Consider the following 21,557-nt stretch of genomic DNA (forward strand, 5'->3'; position numbering starts at 1 on the left):
ACGTTTTTGGGAGAGGAAAAAAGACCATGTATAGTAAGGCGTTTTTTGGGGGAAAAACGACCATGTATAGTTAGGCGTTTTATGCGACCTACACTGTAGTACTTTTCCATACCAGTAGGTAGCAGCAACAGCAACAGATTGCTAATCGTCTTTGTTTGGAGACAGGCGAATTAGTGACGCATGTTTAAACACCATGTAAGGCGTTTTTTGGAAAGAAAGAAAAAACACCCTGTATAGAAAGGCGTTTTGGGGAAAAATACAACCATGTATAGTGAGGCTTTTTTTGGGGGGGGGGGGAGCGACCATGTATAATAAGGCGATTTTTTGGGGGGGGGGGACAAACACATTGTATAGTACCATGTTTTGGGGAAAAAGACATCAAAAACCGACCATGTATAGTAAGGCGTTTTTTGGGGGGAAAAAACGATCACGTAGAGTGAGCTGTTTTTTGGGGATAACAACAGACCATGGCGTTTGGCGTAAGGCGTTTTTTGGAAAGAAAAAAACCCCACATTGTATATTAAGGTGTTTTTGGAGAAAAAAACAACTATATGTAGTAAGGTATTTTGGGGGGGGGGGATAAGACCATGTATAGTTATGCGTTTCTTTTTTTGGGGGGGCGACCATGTATATATAGCAAGGCGTTTTTTGGAAGAAAGTCAGAAAGTCTTCCCATTTTTCCTCTCAACAGTATCAATAGCTATTAAAGTTGATTTCACTGTGTTTCTTCGTGTGTTGCAGGTTCTCTACGGACCTGTCGGACCAGGAGAGAACGCCCACCTCTCCCCTCCTCCCTCCCAGCCATCTAGATGAGACCCCCTACATACAGCGTCTCAACCTTCCAGCAGGGTTGCCCTTATCAACAAAGCACCTGAAAAAATTAACTAAACATTTGTCACTGTGTATGGATGTTCTGTTTCTGACCCAAGCAGGGAAGAAGACACGTGTTTTGTTCAAGCATTTGATTCACAATCGCCAATAAATCAAAGTAACAAACTAGACTGACTTTTTGTTATGTTCGTCTTCAATTTCAAACCAAGTTGACTTTGCAAACTCTCTCCCGATGGATGACATCATCAAGTCAGTTGTAATAAACGCCGGTGCGGTGGGGGGGGCTTATTTGTTCGGTTTGAGTGTCATCACAGAGTCCACGTGGAATGTTAGCGATGTAAGTGGTCACTTCACGAGGGATGCCAACCCTCTCCTTAATTGCATTTCCTTTTTTCATGTAACTGGGGATAAATAGATCGGGTAATGGCTGGACAGATGGATGTTTGGAAAAACAAACGTTTTTGGTCCAACAAACTGTTGACTATAATCCTATTAATACAGAACAAAATTTCGAATTTTCTCAGTGAAGATGGCCGAGTGGTATAAGAACTGGCGTGGTGTTCCGGAGATTAGGGTTCGATCCTCACTCTTTGCTGCATTTAGAAATGAATTTGAGAACAAAGCAAGATTCGAACCTGGGTCGCCAAAAGACCAAATAACGACACTAACCACTCGACCACGAGAAATCTTGAAATAATCGGTTGGTTATATATATATATATATATGAGCATCACTTTCAACTTTCACTGCGTCACCTTATCTGATATATACTACACGTAGAGGAAGTTACTGCAACCGAATGATGGTCTGGTGGTAGACACCCACACTTCATAAACAAACAGCTCGGGTTCGAGCCTCGGCAAGCAATTATGACAATGCTTCTATTATTTCGCTCTCGCATTTTCAATGTAACACAACTGCTTTAGTAGCATGGACAATTGAGTTTCCTGTGTTAAATAAAAGTTTTTTTTAAATTTTTCTGGAAGTGACGTCATCACCGGAAACCTATTTAAGTCGGGGGAAAAGTGGTGATCATTCTTTCTCAGCTCGCGCACAGCCTCCGGTCGTCTTCGTCAACCAGCTGCTCAGCACACATCTTCCCCACAGGATCCTCGAGAACTTTGACGAGGTGAGTGCTCAATCTTTTATATGCTATTAAAATTCACTGCTTTTGTTCACTTTGCGCTAAAGTAGCACTTTAGGCGTGCTCACGCCTTGCTAACGTGGTAAGTTGAAGCGTTTTATCCAGCGTTGGTAAGTCCCGCTTCCTGAGACTTTAAATTGCATCAAAACGCGTTTTTGGGACGGAAATATTGATAAATGGATGAACGCAATTATTTATTCATGGTTAAGTAGATGTTTATTCAACAGTAATGCTTTTACTTTGTGACGATGGCTAACGCAACATTTCTCAAACCTTTTCCAGCATTTGGACGAAAGTGCCGTTTTGCCTAAGGTAAGTCGACAACACAAAACAAATATGTTTTCATGCTTGTGTGTTAATCGTCTCATTTCTGTCCACAGGCTTGCAACTTAAACAGAACGGCCAGGTTGACTGCAAAATGGCACAATTGCTGTGTTTTTATATAAAAGATATCATTATTAAACAGAGTAAATCAAATGTTTGTGTGTGTGTTGATTCTTATTGCTGTCTACAGGCTTAGATCTGAAACAAAATGGCCCAAATGACCCTTAAAATGTCTGACGTCCTGGATTTTTGGGACATGGCGTCAAGAGACTTTTGCATGTCTACCAAATGTGAGGTTGCAAAGCCACTAGCTTGTCAGGATGAGTATTTTAAAGTCTAATGCTTACTTTCCCTTTCAGGCCGCCATGCTGTTGAAAAGGCGTCCAGCTCGGCTCTCCTCACTGGTAAAAAAAACCACACTCTTATATACATGTACAAATGTTTGACTAACTATTTCAGCATGTGCTGACCGGGGGACCTCTTCAATCAGCAAAGGTGTGTCTAATCCAGTAAGTAAAAACCCAGCCACAGTTTGACTTGCGCCACAGGTGCTTCCACTCAACCAGCTTCTGGGAGCTCGTTTACCTGCCGGTTGAGTGGAAGCACCTGCGGCAGGGGTTTTACTTTCTGGACCTGGATACGACACCTGAGTCATGTGGAAAATGCACTCAATGTAGATTTTTTTTTTTTTTTTTTTTTTTTTTTTTTTGCTGCAGACGCACCAGCCAGGATTCTGGATCAAACCGAAGGAGGGTCAGGGGACCCGATGTAACTTTCCAGCGGTGTCCCATCTGAACTTCAGTTTTTTTTTTTGTTTTTTTTTTTTCCCGCAGTCATGCCAGAGCTTCATTGAGAGCTGTGGAACAAGATGGTGTACAAAGTGAGCATTTTTTTTTCCTCTGCAGTTTTGCCAATGTTGCAGCGAGGACACTCATCAGGGGTCTCCAATCCTGTTTCCTGAATGTTTTGTCTCCCTGCTACAACACACCTGATTGAAATAATCAGCAAGCTCTTTAGGAGCCTGATAATTTCAATCAGTGTGTTGCAGATGGGCAGGACAGCAATCCACTAGGAACATGACTGAAGATTCTGGTCAACAATTTGCTAACTTTTGTCCACCAGGTGGTGCTGAGATTTGGTCGGTGCAGCATGGATCAACTTGTGAAGTGGAGCTCCTCTTCAAGGTTGGAACCTGTTGCCAAAGACAAACTTGATGAATCAAAATACTTGACTGTTTTTTGTTGTTCTAGACGGCGCCATGATGAACTTGTTGACCGGTTAAACAGTCTACAACAAACTTGGCATGTTGAAAGAGCACACGCCTGCTTTTTCTTTGGCATGCACTGCAGCTTCCACCTGCTTGGCAAAGAAAATCTCCATTTTAATGTAGAAGGTCCTCAAAGCTGCCTATATTTTCAATATTAAGACATGCAAATAAACGCACTAAAAATAGCAGCTTGACTGGTCTGTCATTTGTGGTGTTTACAGCTTTGTCCATCTGGGAGAATTCTCTGCACCAGTCCAGAGTTTCAGGCGCTTGACCAGCTGCTGCAGTGAAAGGTTCCAGTCTAGTGAATCAAAACGTTTAAGTTAACTAAAAATGAGTCACCATGTCATTAAAGGTGAAATGCTACATTCATGGTATATTTCTGATGCCATTAGCTTTTGAGTGAACTTTTGAACTCACTTAGGTCTTTGTCCACACGCTGGTCAGTGTGCTCCTTGCTGGCCAACCAACGACTCCATGTGGCGACGATGAGACTTCATCCAACTTGAATGGTGCACATGAAGCTTGCCAGGGTGTCATCAATGAAGAGCTCCTGCAGAAGCGTACAGTCAAATGTAACTGCATTTTTGGTTGGTCATAATTGGGGTCTACTCACATGTTCCTTGTCCTGCAGACGGCGCCACTGGAGTGCTACGAGCTGCAACATGACTGAAAGTTCTGCCTGAGGATGAGTCCAATGCCGGTAAGAAAAGCAACATTTCATTTCAGCTAGCATGTTCCAGTTGTCTCGACAAAGTTGAATGGTTTTGTTCTTGTGTCCAGTGTGGCGCACAGTCGAGTACCTGCTCCCAGCCAGCGACAAGCAGCACCACTTTTGCCTTGGTTGTTGGTTGCTCATCCGCGCGGTGCTGTAGCCAAACTTTGAGGCAGCCTGAGAAGAAATGGGAGACATTTACCCTTGGACGGTATATCTTTAGATGTTTTTCACTTTACAATCCTCATGACGACTTGTCTGACCCACTACTTATGTTTTTTCTTCCCCTTTCCAGGCAACAAGGAACAGATCATCTTCAATCATAACGCACCTGTGAAGACTTGAGTCTTGATGGCTGGTAGGTTTCAAGCCCCAAACATCTTCTGCACAAGACGTTGACTTAACTCTTGACTTACGGATGTTTTTTGTCTTAGGTCCACACGCTTGTCCAAGTTCTTCTTGCTGGCCGACGACTTTGCAACGAGCAGACTGTCATCCAACTTGACACTTTGTCTTCGTCTCGCTTGGCCGACCACTTCAGCACGCAGCATCGAGCAGACTGTCATCCAACTTGTAACTTGTTTGTGATTGTTTACTCTGCAAAAGAAATAAAGCTTGATCAAAACTAACACTTAAGCTCTAAATTTCATTCTTACACACATTACAAAAAACTTGCTTGAAGCAAAGTAACAAGCAAAAAAAAAATCTAAAATTATTTTCCACATTTTTTTCCAAATTTTTTTTCCCGAACTTTTTTTTCCTGAATTTTTTTTTCCGAATTTTTTTTTTCCCCAGTTTTTTTTGTGCTGGAAAATGGGCGTGGCAAGGCCAGAATAAGGCTTTCTGATTCGCTGATGGGTCTGGAAGTGGGTGGAGCAATGCAGATAAAGGGCTATGATTGGTCAAAAGGCGGGCGGAGCTATGCAAATTAGAAGCGCTGTGATTGGCCGGTTGCAAAGCGGGCGTGGTTATGCAAATTTAGAGCGATCCGATTGGTCGAAGTTGCTATTTTATGCAAATTACTGCATTCTGATTGGCTATGCAAATTTAAGCCGCGCTGTGATTGGTGGATTCGAAATTGGGCGGAGTTAGGGGCGGTCCTAGCAGCAGATAGTTTTTTTGAAGGCACTTTTGAGTCTTCAGGTCAAAGTTGCACTTGAGTCACAACATTAGACACAAGTCTTTTACTATTCCCCTCAATCTCACATGACCCAAAGCTCGATGAATTGAAAGATTGCTCGAGTTTTGAGTCATGAGGAGACAAACAGGAGTAGTAATGACTGACGTGCAACTCTCACCTCAAGACTTCAAGCAGCCTTTGGAATAGTTTTCCACTGCAGCAACCGACGACACGCATGAAAGGCTTCAAATGAGGGCAGACTTACCAATCAAACACAAAGACTCCAATTCAAGTTCAACAATTTATTGGACAAAAGCTAACATGACTATTTGAAAGCATTTCACCAGTCAATGTTTGTGTGAGCTAACTCAAGTTGCACACACAGACATTGACGATGGAAGCAGCCTAAGTGTTGCCTGCTTGACGAGCTCATGTGTGATGTCACTCACTTCAAATGACACGCAAACACTTAGGCGATGGCACCAAAGGGGGACGTGAGCACACTGGGCATCTTGCACTGGGACAAAAACTAAGTGTCCAGCACAACACCATCATCACACACTGCTGGACATGCTTTTAAATGACACTGATGTGAACCAAGTTAGTCAAAAACAGATTTTTTTTTTTAATGTGACATTATTTTTTAACTAACTTGGCCCACATCATTGTCATTCAAAAACATGTCCAGAAATGTCTGACGATGGTGTTGTGGTTGACAGTGTCATGCAGTACATGGATCAGAAGTTGAAGTTCAGTGCACTCACGTCCACCTTGTGGTGCGATGTGACATCACACATCAGCTCTTCAAACACACGACACTGCTCAATACTCACACGGATCCAAATGCAGCTTGCCCTTCCCTTCCTTTCCCACAAGTCTGTCGGCTGCACCTTTGAGCCCCAAGCCTCCTTGATCCATCTGGCCAGGCAGAAAAAAAACAAAAGCAGTGAGTAACACTCTTCTGTACATAAAATGTTGATTTTTTTAAAGATTCAACTCATATTATTAGTCAAAAAAAGTGATATAGTTTCACTTTCAACACGTCCACTTCCAACTGTGCCCACACAGGCAATGCATCTGTGTGAGCCATCAGCTGGTGGCTTTCTCTCCACACCTGACATCCAATGAGCAACTAATGCTCCTTTCTGGTCAAGCAGGACTTCAAAGTCTTCCTACTGAAAATATTGAGTCGCTCAATAGTGTTCAAATGTACAAAAAAAGTAAAACTACTACATCAGACAACAAACTGCTTCTCAGATATCATTCCTTTACCCCCCCTTGTAAAAATGACACCGTACTACACGACATTCATTTTTAAGTTTATTTCTATTTCAAAAGTATACAACTTTTTAAGTTGACGGTTTACGATTACAACTTAAAATCTCGTAGCGCAATTATTTTGTTCCTTTTCACTGTGGCTCTAATAATCCTTTGAATTAAAATGTGATATCAATTTGGGAAATAACAGATTGAACTGTCTATTCATACAATTTTTTATTATTTTATCTTATTTATTTATTGGGGTGGAGCCTCTTTCTGTTTGGCAACGTCACGCCCCAGCATGCTACATTTACTGACAACATAGAATTTGCCCACTCTGTGTTTAAAAGCTGCCTCCACAATCAATCTAAAGTTGCTCACCTGAGTGATGGCTTCATTTGCAGTCTGAACCCATCATACTGATGATGTTACAGCAAAAATAATTATATTTTTCACTGAAATTATCGTTTACTTCTCAATGATATGGAACATTTGCATTGAAATGTAGAACAGCAAAATATCTTGGAGAAATAAATATTACATTAAAAAAAGACTGGTTGTTTTTCATTCAACAGATATTAACATGCACCATAGTGTCAGAGTAAAACGATTTATTTCCTTCCATTCCTCCTTCCTTCCTTCCTGTACAATTTATCCGAATTTTCCTATTTAAATTCAAATGTAAATTATGTCAGGAACATGACTGCACGTGTTTTACTGTAAATATATCTAATATTAATGCATACATTGCATACATGTACGCACGCACGCAATAAAGTTGTCGTTAGCTATACCGGTAGTCTGCGCATTACTGGACATCTTAATCTGGTGATGAAACTTCACTTTGTGCTGCGGTTAGCCTCAAATTCAGTTGCACTGAAGCGTGGCGAATCTGAGCGTGCGGCCACGTTTTTGCGATTAACAAATGTAGCAGTTTCGAACTAGTCGCTGCTCCAGATCACCCGTTCTGTGTGTTACCGATCTGGGGTAGTGTAGGGTCGGGGGTAGAGAAGCACGGCGGCGGATTTTAAATGGTTAGCATTTACCTTAGTCTAGCCGCGTAGCTCATCTCGGCAGTCCCGCTTTTGTTTACGTTGCCTCCGCCACCTGCGACGCCTGACAGACCGGAGAACAACCCACGTTGGTCTCGCTATCTCGCCCGAGATGTTAAAAGTGCAGGGGAAAATAAAATTCTCGAACTCGTCAATTTGTACTCTAATCCAATCTCGACTAAATCCACACGATTATAGTATCCAGCAGCTAAATTAAATATTACAGTTAAAAGGGATTCATTTAATGGCACAAACCAACTCTCCCAGTAAATGATGGCGAGGCTCCCTCCAGTGGTCATTTACCGGTATCTCAATGGGAAGACGACAAGACCGGACAGTGAAAACTATGCGTAATGCCACAAAAACTGTGAACAATCGCCACGAAAAATCATGTGGACATCAATACTGATACCATTCAAGTAAGTCAAGCGCTTTCCTTGATTGGCAGCTGAGTGCTATTGTGGGCGTGCTAGCTGACAAGCCACCGTTGTTGATATTGTTTTACGGGACGTATTGAGTAACAATAAACAATGTTTTACGTGACGTATTGAGTAACAATAACAAACTTGAAAGCCCAAGTGCCGTAATTATGCTACTAAACTGAGTACATAAATACATTATATACAAACGACAAATAGACGGTTTAAAAATTAAAATTACTCACGGAAAAATCAGCTGGGGTCACCGGAAGACCTAATTAAACCGGATGTATACCATTCTCCTTCTTCTTCTTCTCCTTGGTGCATATCACCACCTACTGTACAGGCGCTCGAAATGAATTTGCCAAGCGATTTATGATGTTAGTTGTCTACAGTGGCTCAATAAAGACAAAATAAGTAATATGTACCGTAACTGTATGTGTGTGTGTGTGTGTGTGGGTGTGGGAGGGGGGGTGGGGGGGTGCGCGCAGGTGGAGCAGAGCAGATCAGCAGACCTGTCCCTATTCCTGATCAAGTACGTGATGATGCTGATCGTGGGCATTCCGTCTGTGTTCTGGGTAGGCAGCAAGAAGACCTGCTTCGAGTGGGCCAGCTTCTTCCACGGCAAGAGACGCAAAGAGTACGACAACACTGCAATGTAAACACACGCGTACACACACTTTTCACACTCGTCACAAAAGGCGTGTGCTGGATTTACAGTCTGGCTCATATCATACAGTGACGGGCTGCATAATTGGGACCTTAAATAGGAACATACCAAACTTAATCCACATCAAACCACCACGATGACGTTGCAACAATAACACTATCAATACTACACAAAGGGGCAATTACCGGTATGCTTTTTAAAACCATACATTCACTTTTTTATTCCAACACAACAAAGAAAAAAACTTTTTTTTTGCTGTATAGTAAGGCGTTTGGGGAAAAACAACAACAAGAACAAAAAAAGACGATGTATAGTAAGGTGTGTTGAAAAAAAACCATGTAAGGCGTTTTTTGGAAAGAAAGAAAAAACACCTGTATAGAAAGGCGTTTTGGGGAAAAATACGACCATGTATAGTGAGGCTTTTTTTTTGGGGGGGGGGGGGCGACCATGTATAATAAGGCGATTTTTTTTTGGGGGGGGGGGGACAAACACATTGTATAGTACCATGTTTTGGGGAAAAAAGACATCAAAAACCGACCATGTATAGTAAGGCGTTTTTTGGGGGGGGAAAACGATCACGTAGAGGTGAGCTGTTTTTTGGGGATAACAACAGACCATGGCGTTTGGCGTAATGCGTTTTTTGGAAAGAAAAAAAAAACACATTGTATATTAAGGTGTTTTGGAGAAAAAAACAACTATATATAGTAAGGTATTTTTTTGGGGGGGTGGGGATAAGACCATGTATAGTTATGTGTTTCCTTTTTTGGGGGGGGACGACCATGTATATATAGCAAGGCGTTTTTTGGAAGAAACTCAGAAAGTCTTCCCATTTTCCCTCTCCAACCATATAAATAGTTATTAAAGTGATTTCACATTGTTTCTTTGTGTGTTGCAGGTTCTCGACGGACCTGTCGGACTAGGAGAGGAAAACCCCCACCTCTCCCCTCCTCCCTCCCAGCCATCTACTGTAGATGAGACGCCCTACAGCGTCTCAACCTTCCGGGGCCCTTATCAACAAAGGGGGGATGACCATCTAGTAAGGTGTTTTTGGGGGAAAAAACTAACCATGAATAGTGCGGCATTTAAAAAAAAAAAAAAAAAAAAAGGCCATGTATAGTAAGGCGTTTTTTGGAGAGAAAGAAAACACTGTATAGTAAGCGTTTTTGTGAAAAAAACCACTCTGTGTAGTGAGGCCTTTTTTGGAGAAAAAAACAACCATGTATAGTAATGTGTTTTGGGAGGGTGGGGGTATGCGACCGTGTCTAGTCATGCGTTTTTTGGGGGGGAGGGCGACCATGTATATGTACCGAGGCGTTTTTTGGAAGAAAGTCAGAAAGTCTTCCCATTTTTCCTCTCAACAGTATCAATAGTTATTAAAGTTGATTTCACTGTGTTTCTTTGTGTGTTGCAGGTTCTCTACGGACCTGTCGGACCAGGAGAGAACCCCCCCCCCCAAAAAAAAACGACCATGTATAGTAAGCTGTTTTTTGGGGGGAAAAAAAAAACAATGTAGTAAGACGTTTTTGGGAGAGGAAAAAAGACCATGTATAGTTAGGCGTTTTATGCGACCTACACTGTAGTACTTTTCCATACCAGTAGGTAGCAGCAACAGCAACAGGTTGCTAATCGTCTATTTTTGGAGACGGGCGAATTAGTGACGCATGTTTATCCAAACAGGCCCATGTTTCCCACTGAGTAAGTATCAATATGGAACATCATTAAATACTATTTTCTTTGTGTTTATTTAATTCCTATTCAAAACGTTATGATATAACATCATTCTTCAATGTTTAAAAATGCTTATACAAACAATATTACACTTATATTGTTCAAAATAAGCTTTTTTTCCCCACAATTTCAGCCGCGGGATTTATCAATGAAATAAATGTGCCTTGACTCAAAAAAGTTTGAAAAACACTGCTCTACGGACCTGTCGGACGAGGAGAGAACCCCCACCTCTCCCCTCCTCCCTCCCAGCCATCTAGATGAGACCCCCTACATACAGCGTCTACACCTTCCAGCAGGGTTGCCCTTATCAACAAAGCACCTGAAAAAAATGAACTAAACATTTGTGACTGTGTATGGATGTTTTGTTTCTGACCCAAGCAGGGAAGAAGACACGTGTTTTGTTCAAGCATTTGATTCACAATCGCCAATAAATCAAAGTAACAAACTAGACTGACTCTTTGTTATGTTCGTCTTCAATTTCAAACCAAGTTGACTTTGCAAACTCTCTCCCGATGGATGACATCATCAAGTCAGATGTAATAAACGCCGGTGCGGTGGGGGGGCTTATTTGTTCGGTTTGAGTGTCATCACAGAGTCCACGTGGAATGTTAGCGATGTAAGTGGTCACTTCACGAGGGATGCCAACCCTCTCCTTAATTGCATTTCCTTTTTTCATGTAACTGGGGATAAATAGATCGGGTAATGGCTGGACAGATGGATGTTTGGAATAACAAACGTATTTGGTCCAACAAACTGTTGACTATAATCCTATTAATACAGAACAAAATTTCGGAATTTCTCCGTGAAGATGGCCGAGTGGTATAAGAAGTGGCGTGGTGTTCCGGAGATTCGGGTTCGATCCTCACTCTTTGCTGCATTTAGAAATTAATTTGTGAACAAAGCAAGATTCGAACCTGGGTCGCCAAAAGACCGATTTACAACACTAACCACTCGACCACGAGAAACCGTGAAGACGGTTGGTTATATACAAATATATGTGCCTTAACTTTCACTGCGTCACCTTATCTGATATATACTACACGTAGAGGAAGTTACTGCAACCGAATGATGGTCTGGTGGTAGACACCCACACTTCATAAACAAACAGCCCGGGTTCGAGCCTCGGCAAGCAATTATGACAATGCTTCTATTATTTCGCTCTCGCATTTTCAATGTAACACAACTGCTTTAGTCGCATGGACAATTGAGTTTCCTGTGTTAAATAAAAGTTTTTTTTTTAATTTTTCTGGAAGTGACGTCATCACCGGAAACCTATTTAAGTCCGGGGAAAAGTGGTGATCATTCTTTCTCAGCTCGCGTACAGCCTCCGGTCGTCTTCGTCAACCTGCTGCTCAGCACACATCTTCCCCACAGGATCCTCGATGACTTTGAAAAGGTGAGTGCTCAATCTTTAATAGCCTATTAAAATTAACTGCTTTTGCTCACTTTGATCTGAAGTAGCACTTTTGGCGTGCTCACGCCTTCCTAACGTGGTAAGTTAAAGCGTTTTATCCAGCGTTGGTAAGTCACGCTTCCTAAGACTTTACATTGCATCAAAACGCGTTTTTGGGACGTCGATTCTGATAACTGGATGAATGCAATAATTTAAATATTTATTCATGGTTAAGTTAATGTTCATTCAACAGCAATGCAGTTACTTTGTGACGATGACTAACGAAACATTTCTCAAACCTTTTCCAGCATTTGGACGATAGTGCCGTTTTGCCGAAGGTAAGTAGACAAAACTTCACAATTAAACTGAATAAATGAAGTACATTTTCATGCATGCGTGTTAACTGTCTCATTTCTGTCCACAGGCTTGCAACTTAAACAGAACGGCCAGGTTGACTGCAAAATGGCACAATTGCTGTGTTTTTATATAAAAGATATCATTATTAAACAGTAAATCAAATGTCTGTGTGTGTGTGTGTGTTGATTCTTATTGCTTTCTACAGGCTTAGATCTGAAACAAAAAGACCCTTAAAATGTCTGACTTCCTGTTTTTTGGAGACATGGCGTCATGAGACTTTTGCATGTCTACCAAATGTCAGGTTGCAAAGCCACTAGCTTGTCAGGATGAGTATTTTAAAGTCGAATGCTTACGTTCCCTTTCAGGCCGCCATGCTGTTGAAGAGGCGTCCAGCTCTGCTCTCCTCACTGGTAAAAAAAAACAAACACACTCTTATATAAATGTACAAATGTCTGACTAATTATTTCAGCATGTGCTGACCGGGGGACCTCTTCAATCAGCAAAGGTGTCTAATCCAGTAAGTAAAAACCCAGCCACAGTTTGACTTGCGCCACAGGTGCTTCCACTCAACCAGCTTCTGGGAGCTCGTTTACCTGCCGGTTGATTAGAAGCACCTGCGGCTACAGCCAAACTGTGGCAGGGGTTTTACTTTCGACCTGGATTTGACACCTGAGTCAGGTGGGAAATGCACTCAATGTCGTTCAATGTTTGCTGCAGTAGTACTCCGGGAAGAATCACCAGCGAAGATTCTGGATGAAACTGAAGGAGGGTCAGGAGACCCGATGTGACTTTCCAGCAGTGTCCCATCTGAACTTCAGGTTTTTTTGTTTTTCCAGCAGTCATGCCAGAGCTTCATTGAGAGCTGTGGAACAAGATGGTGGTGGACAAAGTGAGTTTTTTTTTTTTTTTTTTTTTTTTTTTTTGTCTGCAGTTTTGTTAAGGGTCTCAATCCTGTTTCCTGAATGTTTTGTCTCCCTGCTGCAACACACCTGATTGAAATAATCAGCAAGCTCTTTCGGAGCCTGATAATTTCAATCAGTGTGTTGCAGATAGGTAATCCAAACGGGCAGGACAGCGATCCACTAGGAACATGACTGAAGATGCTGGTCAACAATTTGTCAACTTTTGTCCTGCTCTTGTCCACCAGGTGGTGCTGAGATTTGGTCGGTGCAGCATGGATCAACTTGTGAAGTGGAGCTCCTCTTCTAGGTTGTAACCTGTTGCAAAAGACAAACTTGATGAAGTATTTGACTGTTTTTTTTTTCTTCTAGATGGCACCATGATCAACTTGCTGACCAGTTAAACAGTCTAAAACAAACTGCATGTTTAAAGAGCACTCTCCTGCTTTTTCTTTGGCATGTACTGCAGCTTCCAGTAAGAGTGCCGTCAGGGACTCTTCCACCTGCGTGGCAGAGAAATTCTCCGTTTAATGTGGAAGGTCCTCAAAGCTGCCTATATTTTCAATATTAAGACATGCAAATAAACGCACTAAAAATAGCAGCTTGACTGGTTTGTCATTTGTGGTGTTTACAGCTTTGTCCATCTGGGAGAAGTCTCTGCACCAGTCCAGAGTTTCAGGCGCTTGATCAGCTGCTGCAGTGAAAGGTTTAAGTTAACTAAAAATGAGTCACCATGTCATTAAAGGTGAAATGCTACATTCATGGTATATTTCTGCTGCCATTAGCTTTTGAACTCACTTAGGTCTTTGTCCACACGCTGGTCAACCGACGACTCCCATGTGGCGACGTCATCCAACTTGAATGGTGCACATGAAGCTTGCCAGGGTGTTCATCGATGAGGAGCTCCTGCAGAAGTGTGCAGTCAAATGTAACTGCATTTTTGGTTGGTCATAATTGGGGTCTACTCACATGTTCCTTGTCCTGCAGACGGCGCCACTGTAGTGCTACGAGCTGCAACATGACTGAAAGTTCTGCCTGAGGATGAGTCCAATGCCGGTAAGAAAAGCAACATTTCATTTCAGCTAGCATGTTCCAGTTGTCTCGACAAAGTTGAATGGTTTGTTCTTATGTCCAGGATGGCGCACTATCAAGGACCTGCTCACAGCCAGCAGCAACACTTTTGCCTTGGTTGTTGCTTGCTCATCCACGAGGTGCTGAAGCCAAACTTGGAGGCAGCCTGAGAAGAAATGGGAGACATTTACACATGGGCGGTATGCTCTTGAAAAATTTTTTCACTGCACAATCATGACAAATTTAATGACCAATACTTTTTTTTTTTTGTCCCCTTTCTAGGCAGCAAGGAACGAGATCATCTTCCATAACGCACCTGTGAAGACTTGAGTCTTGATTGCTGGTAGGTTTCAAGCCCCAAACATCTTCTGCACAAGACGTTGACTTAACTCTTGACTTACGGATGTTTTTTGTCTTAGGTCCACACGCTTGTCCAAGTTCTTCTTGCCGGCCGACGACTTTGCAACGAGCAGACTGTCATCCAACTTGACACTTTGTTGCTGGCCAACAACCACTTCACCACGCAGCATCGAGCAGACTGTCATCCAACTCTTAACTTGTTTGTTTGTGATTGTTTACTCTGCAAAAGAAATAAAGCTTGATCAAAACTAACACTTAAGCTCTAAATTTCATTCTTACACACATCACAAAACTTGCTTGAAGCAAAGTAACAAGCAAAAAAAAAAATCCTAAATTATTTTTCAAATTTTTTCCTAAATTTTTTCTAAATTTTTTTTCTGAATTTTTTTTTCCACCAATTTTTTTTGTGCTGGAAAATGGGCGTGGCGAGGCCGGAATAAGGCTTTCTGATTCGCTGATGGGTCTGGAAGTGGGTGGAGCAATGCAGATAAAGGGCTCTGATTGGTCCAAAGGTGGGCGGGACTATGCAAATTAGAAGCGCCGCGATTGGCCAGTTACAAAGTGGGCGTGGTTATGCAAATTTAGAGCGATCTGATTGGTCGAAGTTGCTATTTTATGCAAATTACTGCATTCTGATTGGCTATGCAAATTTAAGCCGCACTGTGATTGGTGGATTCGAAATTGGGCGGAGTTAGGGGCGGTCCTAGCAGCAGATAGTTTTTTGAAGGCACTTTTGAGTCTTCAGGTCAAAGTTGCACTTGAGTCACAACATTAGACACAAGTCTTTTACTATTCCCCTCAATCTCACATGACCCAAAGCTCGATGAATTGAAAGATTGCTCGAGTTTTGAGTCATGAGGAGACAAACAGGAGCAGTAATGACTGACGTGCAACTCTCACCTCAAGACTTCCAGCAGCCTTTGGAATAGTTTTCCACTGCAGCAACCGACGACACGCATGAAAGGCTTCAAATGAGGGCAGACTTACCAATCAAACACAAAGACTCCAATTCAAGTTCAACAATTTATTGGACAAAAGCTAACATGACTATTTGAAAGCATTTCACCAGTCAATGTTTGTGTGAACTAACTCAAGTTGCACACACAGACATTGACGATGGAAGCAGCCTAAGTGTTGCCTGCTTGACGAGCTCATGTGTGATGTCACTCACTTCAAATGACACGCAAACACTTAGGCGATGGCACCAAAGGGGGACGTGAGCACACTGGGCATCTTGCACTGGGACAAAAACTAAGTGTCCAGCACAACACCATCATCACACACTGCTGGACATGCTTTTAAATGACACTGATGTGAACCAAGTTAGTCAAAAACTGATTTTTTTTTTTTTTTTTTCACTAACTTGGCCCACATAATTGTCATTCAAAAACATGTCCAGAAATGTCTGACGATGGTGTTGTGGTTGACAGTGTCATGCAGTACATGGATCAGAAGTTGAAGTTCAGTGCACTCACGTCCACCTTGTGGTGCGAGGTGACATCACACATCAGCTCTTCAAACACACGACACTGCTCAATACTCACACGGGTCCAAATGCAGCTTGACCTTCCCTTCCTTTCCGCACGTCCCACAAGTCTGTCGGCTGCACCTTTGAACCCCAAGCCTCCTTGATCCATCTGGCCAGGCAGAAAAAAAGACAAAAGCAGTGAGTAACACTCTCCTGTACATAAAATGTTGATTTTTTTTTTAAAGATTCAACTCATATTATTAGTCAAATAAAGTGATATAGTTTCACTTTCAACACGTCCACTTCCAACTGTGCCCACACAGGCAATGCATCTGTGTGAGCCATCAGCTGGTGGCTTTCTCTCCACACCTGACATCCAATGAGCAACTAATGCTCCTTTCAATCAACTGGTCAAGCAGGACTTCAAAGTCTTCCTACTAAAAATATTCCGCTTATGTGCTAAAATATTGAGTCACTCAATAGTGTTCAACTGTACAAAAAAAGTAAAACTACTACAACAGGCAAATAACTGCTCCTCCGATATCATTCCTTTACACCCCCCTTGTAAAAATGACACTGTACAACACGACATTAACTTTTAACGTTTATTTCTATTTCAAAAGTATACAACTTTTTAAGTTGACGGTTTACGATTACAACTTAAAATCTCGTAGCGCAATTATTTTATTCCTTTTCACTGTGGCTCTAATAATCCTTTGAATTAAAATGTGATATTAATTTGGGAAATAACAGATTGAACTGTCTATTCATACAATTTTTATTGATTTTATCTTATTTATTTATTGGGGTGGAGCCTCTTTCTGTTTGGCAACGTCACGCCCCAGCATGCTACATTTACTGACAACATAGAATTTTCCCACTGTGTGTTTAAAAGCTGCCTCCGCAATCAATCTTAAAGGTTGCTCACCTGAGTGATGGCTTCATTTGCAGTCTGAACCCATCATGCTTATAATGCTACAGCAAAAATAATTATATTTTTAAGTGAAATTATCTTTCACTCTCAATGATATGGAACATTTGCATTGAAATGCAGAACAACAAAATATCTTGGAGGAATAAATATTGAATTAAAAAAAGACTCTGGCTCTTTTTCATACACTATGCACCATAGTGGCAGAGTTCTGTCAGGAGGACTGTTTTACAGTATATAAATGTAATATTAATACTTTAAAGAACAGATCACTCACAGAATTATTTACTTAGCAGTGACCATTCAATAATGCGCATTGCACACATACTGTACACGCACGCAATAACGTCGTCGTTAGTTATACCGGTAGTCAGCGCATTACTGGACATCATAATCTAGCGATGAAACTTCACTTTGTGCTGCGGTTAGCCTCAAGTACAGTTGCACCGAAGCGTGGCGAATCTGAGCACGCGGCCACGTTTTCGCGATTAACAAATGCAGCAGTTCCGAACTAGTGGCTCTCCAGATCATCCGTTCTGTGTGTTACCGATCTGGCGTCGGTGGTAGAGAAGCTCGGTGGCGGATTTTAAGTGGTTAGCATTTACCTTCGTCTAGATTCACACCGCAGGTCTTAATGCTCAATTCCGATTTTTTTGTGTCAGCGTTCATATTACGTTAGAAATGCGACCTCGGTCTTGTCTGCTGTATATGAACACATGCGTCGCCAAAGTAACCCGCATGCGCAGAAGAAGAGACGACGTCACTCCCGAGTCTCGATGTTATGTTTGCGGAAGTAAATGTGGTCCAGCATGTCGGGGCATTTATACAGTAAAGCGATTAGGTATGAGGTAGAATAAATACAGTATTTGGGGGAAATTATGAAGCGAGGATTTAATATTTCATTTCATGGAGACATCACTAACGATGAGGTCATGTCATAACCGTGCGTAAAAAATAAGAATCAATCTGAACCATGGCTGAATTACTACGATCGCCATAAATGTCCACTTTATGCTTCGTGTTTCAAATGGGATTAAATTAAAGTAAAATATAAAGTCAATAGTGCTACTCAAAACAACTTTGCAGATTCCGTGAAATTAGATATTAAAGCGTCGCCTCGTGATTTCCCCCAAATACTGTATTTATTTCTACCTCCCACCTAATCGCTTCACTGTATAAATGCCCTGACACGCTAGACCACATTTATTTTCCGCAAACACAACGAGTGACGTCGTCTCTTCTTCTGCGCATGCGGGTCAGTTTGGTGACGCATGTGTTCATACAGCTCATCTCAGCAGTCCCACTTTTGTTTACGTTGCCTCCGCCACCTCCGGCGCCTGACAGATCCGAGAACAACCCACTTTTTTATTATTGTTTTTTTTTTTAAATGCTTTTGATTAACTTTGAACATTGAAAATTACAAACACTGACTGAGGATAACACAATTTGGTAACAATGTGTAAACTAAAACAGATGTATAAAATACAAAAACAAAGGGGTTCAAAAGTAAAAACAAAAAACTAGGCATTTCCATTCAAAAACACAAAGGAGCATAAATAAGGAATACAAATCAAAACAATAGATATTTAGCAATGTCTGTACATATTTTCCTCACATAATTGCTTGTTTCTATTTTCTTAAGGCATAAGAAAAACATTTTAAAGTCAGTCATAAATCCTGAGAAGGTTAGTTGTCCATTTGGCACAATGTATATGATATTTACCCAACAACAAAATAATGTTAATCAAATCTGAAACAGAACATTCTAAGTAATCCATGAAGAAAACAATATGACATAATTCAAATTGTAGAACATTATTAATTTTCAATGACCAATTATTCATATCAGTCCAAAAGCTTGACGAAATAGGGCACAGAAAAAACAAATGATCCTGAGTTTCATCATCGTTATGGCAGAAGGAACAGTCCTCTACTTCAAATTTAAATCTTTTTTTAAGAAATTCAGCCATGGGATGGATCTTATTTCTGATTTTAAAATGTGTTTGTTTGACTTTAGGCAAAACAGGCCATTTTTTGATAATTTGTAAATGCTTTATTTATGGTGACTGACTTTGCCAAATTATACCCCCGCCAATCTGTCCCTCTATCATAATCATGAAATATTTTGGCTTTGAAGACCTGACCAATTCAGTTTTTATCACATTTTTCATCAGACAAAAAATATTCTTCAATCAATAGTCTTGGCAATACCTTTGAAGCATTGTTATACTGTACAAAAAAACTCTGAATTAAATGGATCAATGGCAAAGGGATTGCATTACAGATTTCGTCATTCTCTTTTTGAGAACAATTTAACTGATATTTTTCCATAAATGTAAATGTATACCTCAAAAAGGTCCCATGGCTGTCCATTAAATCAGTTACAAACATGACACCCTTCTCAAACCAAATATTTTTAAAGATTGATCTTCTATTTATTGTAATTACTCTATTGTTCCATAAAATTGACTTATGAGGAGAAAGGTTGTGGGAAAATATCATTTAAGAAAAAAAAATATTTTTGAAAATTAGACAATTTAATAGGGATTCTGTTATCATCAAAATCATATGTCAACACGAGAACAACCCACGTTGGTCTCGCTATCTCGCCCGAGATGATAAATGTGCAGGGAAAAAAAATCTCTCAAACTCATCAATTTGTACTGTAAACCAATCTCGACTAAAGCCACACAATTATAGTATCCAGCAGCTAAGGTAAATATTACAGTTAAAAGGGATTACTGTAATTTAAGGGCGCAAAATAACTCCGCCCGGTTAATGCTGGCTAGGCTCCCTCTAGTGGTTATTTACCTGTATCGCTATGGGAATACAACAAGACTGGTCAGTAAAAACTATGCGGAATGCCACAAAAACTGTGAACAATCGCCACGAAAAATCATGTGGACATCAATGCGCATCCCAATCAAGTCAAGCGCTTTCCTTGATCGACAGCTGAGTGCTACTTGTGGGCGTGCTCGCTGACAAGACACCTTTGTTGATATTGTTTTACGGCCGGGATGTATTGAGTAACAATAACCAATGTTTTACGTGACGTATTGATTAACAATAAACAAAATTGAGAGCCCAAGTGCCGTAATTATGCTTCTAAATTGAGTACATAAATACATTTACATATAAACGGCAAATAGGCAGTTTGAAAATCTTTAAATTACTCACGGAAAACACAGCTGGAGGTCACCGGAAGACCTAATTGAACCGGATGTATACCATTCTCCTCTAACGTCTACGTCTTCGTCTTCGTCTTCGCCTTCGTCTTCTTCTTCTTCTTCTTCTTCTTCTTCTTCTTCGTCTTCTTCTTCGTCGTCTTCGTCGTCTTCGTCGTCTTCTTCGTCTTCTTCGTCTTCTGCTTCTTCTTCTTCTTCTTCTTCTTCTAAATTTGTACACCTCCTTGGTGCATATCGCCACCTACTGTGCAGGAACTCGCAAAGGAATTTGCCAAGCGATTTATGATGTTTACGTTGTCTCCAGCAGTGGCCACCAACCTTTTTTTCTGCCACGGACCGGTTCATGCAAGTCTATACCGTTCGGTATAGGGGGGTGCGAGTGGGGCCCAATACGTCTGTTGGTTGTACTCATTTGCTAGCGATATTAGCAATAGCGTTCCGCGACGGAGATGCTAGCTTGTTAACATTCGTGCGCACTCCAGGGACCAGTAGGAAAACATAAACTCAAAGAAGATTACAGTGCATTTAATATTTGCGTTACGCGACGGAGACAACTTCCCTTCACCGTCAGCGGTGGCGGGGTGGGAGTGGGGTCTTGCCGCTGCCCAGTACCGGTCCGCGGCCAGGTGGTTGGGGACCCCTGGTCTACAGTGTGTCAAAGACGAAGTAAGTAATATGTACGGTAACTGAGAAAGCTCAGTTCAAATGGAAACATAAGCGCATATTTTACAACTGTGTGTGTGTGTGTGTGTGTGTGTGTGGGTGTGTGGGGGTGGGTGTGTGTGTGTGTGGGGGGGGTGTGAGTGTGTGTGTGTGTGTGTGCGTGTGTGTGTGCGTGCGTGTGTTGGGGTAGTGGGTTGTACGCAGACGGAGTCGTCCTGACGTGTCCCTCTTCCTGATCAAGTACGTGATGATGCTGATCGTGGGCATTCCGTCTGTGTTCTGGGTAAGCAGCAAGAAGACCTGCTTCGAGTGGGCCAACTTCTTCCATGGCAAGAGACGCAAAAAGTACGACAACACTGCATGTACAGACACACACACACGCACACACACCTTTTTCATAAAAGGTGTGTGCTGGATTTACAGTCTGGTTCATATCATAGAGTGACGGGCTGCATAATCAGAACCTTAAGTAGGAACATACCAAACTTAATCCTCTTCAAACCACCACTATGACGTCGCAACAATAACAACTATCAATACAGTATTACACAAAGAGGCAATTACTGGTATGCTTTTTAAAACCATACATTCGCTTTTTATTAAAACACAACAAAGAAAAATGTTTTTGGGCTGTATAGTAAGGCGTTTTTGGTAAAAAAAAAAAAACCAACAAAAATAAAAACGACCATGTATAGTAAGG

At 41.4% G+C, this 21,557-nt stretch overlaps 2 protein-coding genes and 3 long non-coding RNA genes across 30 annotated transcripts in view; 4 read left to right on the plus strand and 1 right to left on the minus strand.

Moving 5' to 3' along the window:
- The window catches only part of LOC147127582 (uncharacterized), a 25,994-nt gene extending 11,132 nt beyond the window's left edge, over positions 1 to 14,862 (plus strand). For 7 of the 20 annotated variants that reach the window (XR_015084309.1, XR_015084298.1, XR_015084299.1 and 4 more), the window contains 5 exons: positions 3,991 to 4,129; positions 4,201 to 4,269; positions 14,315 to 14,450; positions 14,533 to 14,593; positions 14,670 to 14,862. Coding sequence is in view for 4 of the 20 variants with exons in the window: in XM_086020988.1 (XP_085877114.1) it covers positions 2,508 to 2,589; positions 2,659 to 2,703; positions 3,016 to 3,052; positions 3,133 to 3,179; positions 3,422 to 3,483; positions 13,649 to 13,718; positions 13,814 to 13,866 (396 nt within the window). In the remaining 16 variants the exon portion in view is untranslated. Of the gene's footprint in view, positions 1 to 1,850; positions 1,961 to 2,257; positions 2,288 to 2,355; positions 2,382 to 2,489; positions 2,590 to 2,658; positions 2,704 to 2,758; positions 2,809 to 3,015; positions 3,180 to 3,421; positions 3,484 to 3,549; positions 3,693 to 3,787; positions 3,922 to 3,990; positions 4,142 to 4,200; positions 4,270 to 4,349; positions 4,493 to 4,576; positions 4,640 to 4,715; positions 4,911 to 13,551; positions 13,925 to 13,981; positions 14,094 to 14,166; positions 14,236 to 14,314; positions 14,451 to 14,532; positions 14,594 to 14,669 lie in introns of those variants that run through there. The other 13 variants (XR_015084301.1, XR_015084305.1, XR_015084307.1 and 10 more) reach the window with 10 other exon arrangements.
- Positions 1,867 to 20,572, minus strand: LOC147127583 (uncharacterized). Of its 5 annotated transcripts, XR_015084292.1 has the most exons (15): positions 17,615 to 17,723; positions 16,155 to 16,247; positions 14,567 to 14,830; positions 14,149 to 14,416; positions 13,978 to 14,085; positions 13,770 to 13,873; positions 12,634 to 13,682; positions 8,648 to 8,783; positions 8,378 to 8,470; positions 6,235 to 6,319; positions 4,698 to 4,878; positions 4,370 to 4,458; positions 4,183 to 4,248; positions 3,987 to 4,119; positions 1,867 to 3,867 (listed from the first exon to the last, which is right to left on the minus strand). XR_015084292.1 is itself a non-coding variant. In XM_086020975.1 (7 exons), the coding sequence occupies exons 1-3, from the start codon at positions 20,537 to 20,539 to the stop codon at positions 4,647 to 4,649; spliced, it is 678 nt and encodes a 225-aa protein (XP_085877101.1). In that variant the 5' UTR covers positions 20,540 to 20,572; the 3' UTR covers positions 1,867 to 3,867; positions 3,987 to 4,119; positions 4,183 to 4,248; positions 4,370 to 4,458; positions 4,613 to 4,646. The 5 variants fall into 5 exon arrangements, 2 of the variants coding, with proteins under 2 accessions (XP_085877101.1, XP_085877100.1); XR_015084294.1 differs by lacking the exons at positions 8,378 to 8,470; positions 8,648 to 8,783; positions 12,634 to 13,682; ... (4 more) ...; positions 16,155 to 16,247; positions 17,615 to 17,723 and adding an exon at positions 7,969 to 8,257; XR_015084293.1 differs by lacking the exons at positions 8,378 to 8,470; positions 8,648 to 8,783; positions 12,634 to 13,682; ... (4 more) ...; positions 16,155 to 16,247; positions 17,615 to 17,723 and adding an exon at positions 7,708 to 7,962.
- Positions 7,553 to 10,978, plus strand: LOC147127584 (uncharacterized). Of its 3 annotated transcripts, XR_015084342.1 has the most exons (4): positions 7,553 to 8,132; positions 8,715 to 8,772; positions 9,698 to 9,838; positions 10,214 to 10,978. It is a non-coding gene; the product is annotated as an uncharacterized LOC147127584 (long non-coding RNA). The 3 variants fall into 3 exon arrangements; XR_015084341.1 differs by lacking the exon at positions 7,553 to 8,132 and having other exon boundaries at positions 8,610 to 8,790; XR_015084340.1 differs by lacking the exon at positions 7,553 to 8,132 and having other exon boundaries at positions 8,610 to 8,772.
- LOC147127585 (uncharacterized) lies at positions 11,793 to 12,442 on the plus strand. Its single transcript, XR_015084334.1, has 3 exons — positions 11,793 to 11,926; positions 12,232 to 12,261; positions 12,348 to 12,442. It is a non-coding gene; the product is annotated as an uncharacterized LOC147127585 (long non-coding RNA).
- Positions 20,304 to 21,557, plus strand: part of LOC147127586 (uncharacterized) — a 9,108-nt gene continuing 7,854 nt past the window's right edge. Inside the window, exons 1-2 of the long non-coding RNA XR_015084313.1 lie at positions 20,304 to 20,860; positions 21,048 to 21,202. This is a non-coding gene — a long non-coding RNA (uncharacterized LOC147127586). The remainder of the gene's footprint in view (positions 20,861 to 21,047; positions 21,203 to 21,557) is intronic.

The sequence above is a fragment of the Filicampus tigris genome, chromosome 21, assembly GCF_054856515.1.
Source record: "Filicampus tigris isolate MCC_2025a chromosome 21, RoL_Ftig_1.0, whole genome shotgun sequence".
NCBI lineage: Eukaryota > Metazoa > Chordata > Actinopteri > Syngnathiformes > Syngnathidae > Filicampus > Filicampus tigris.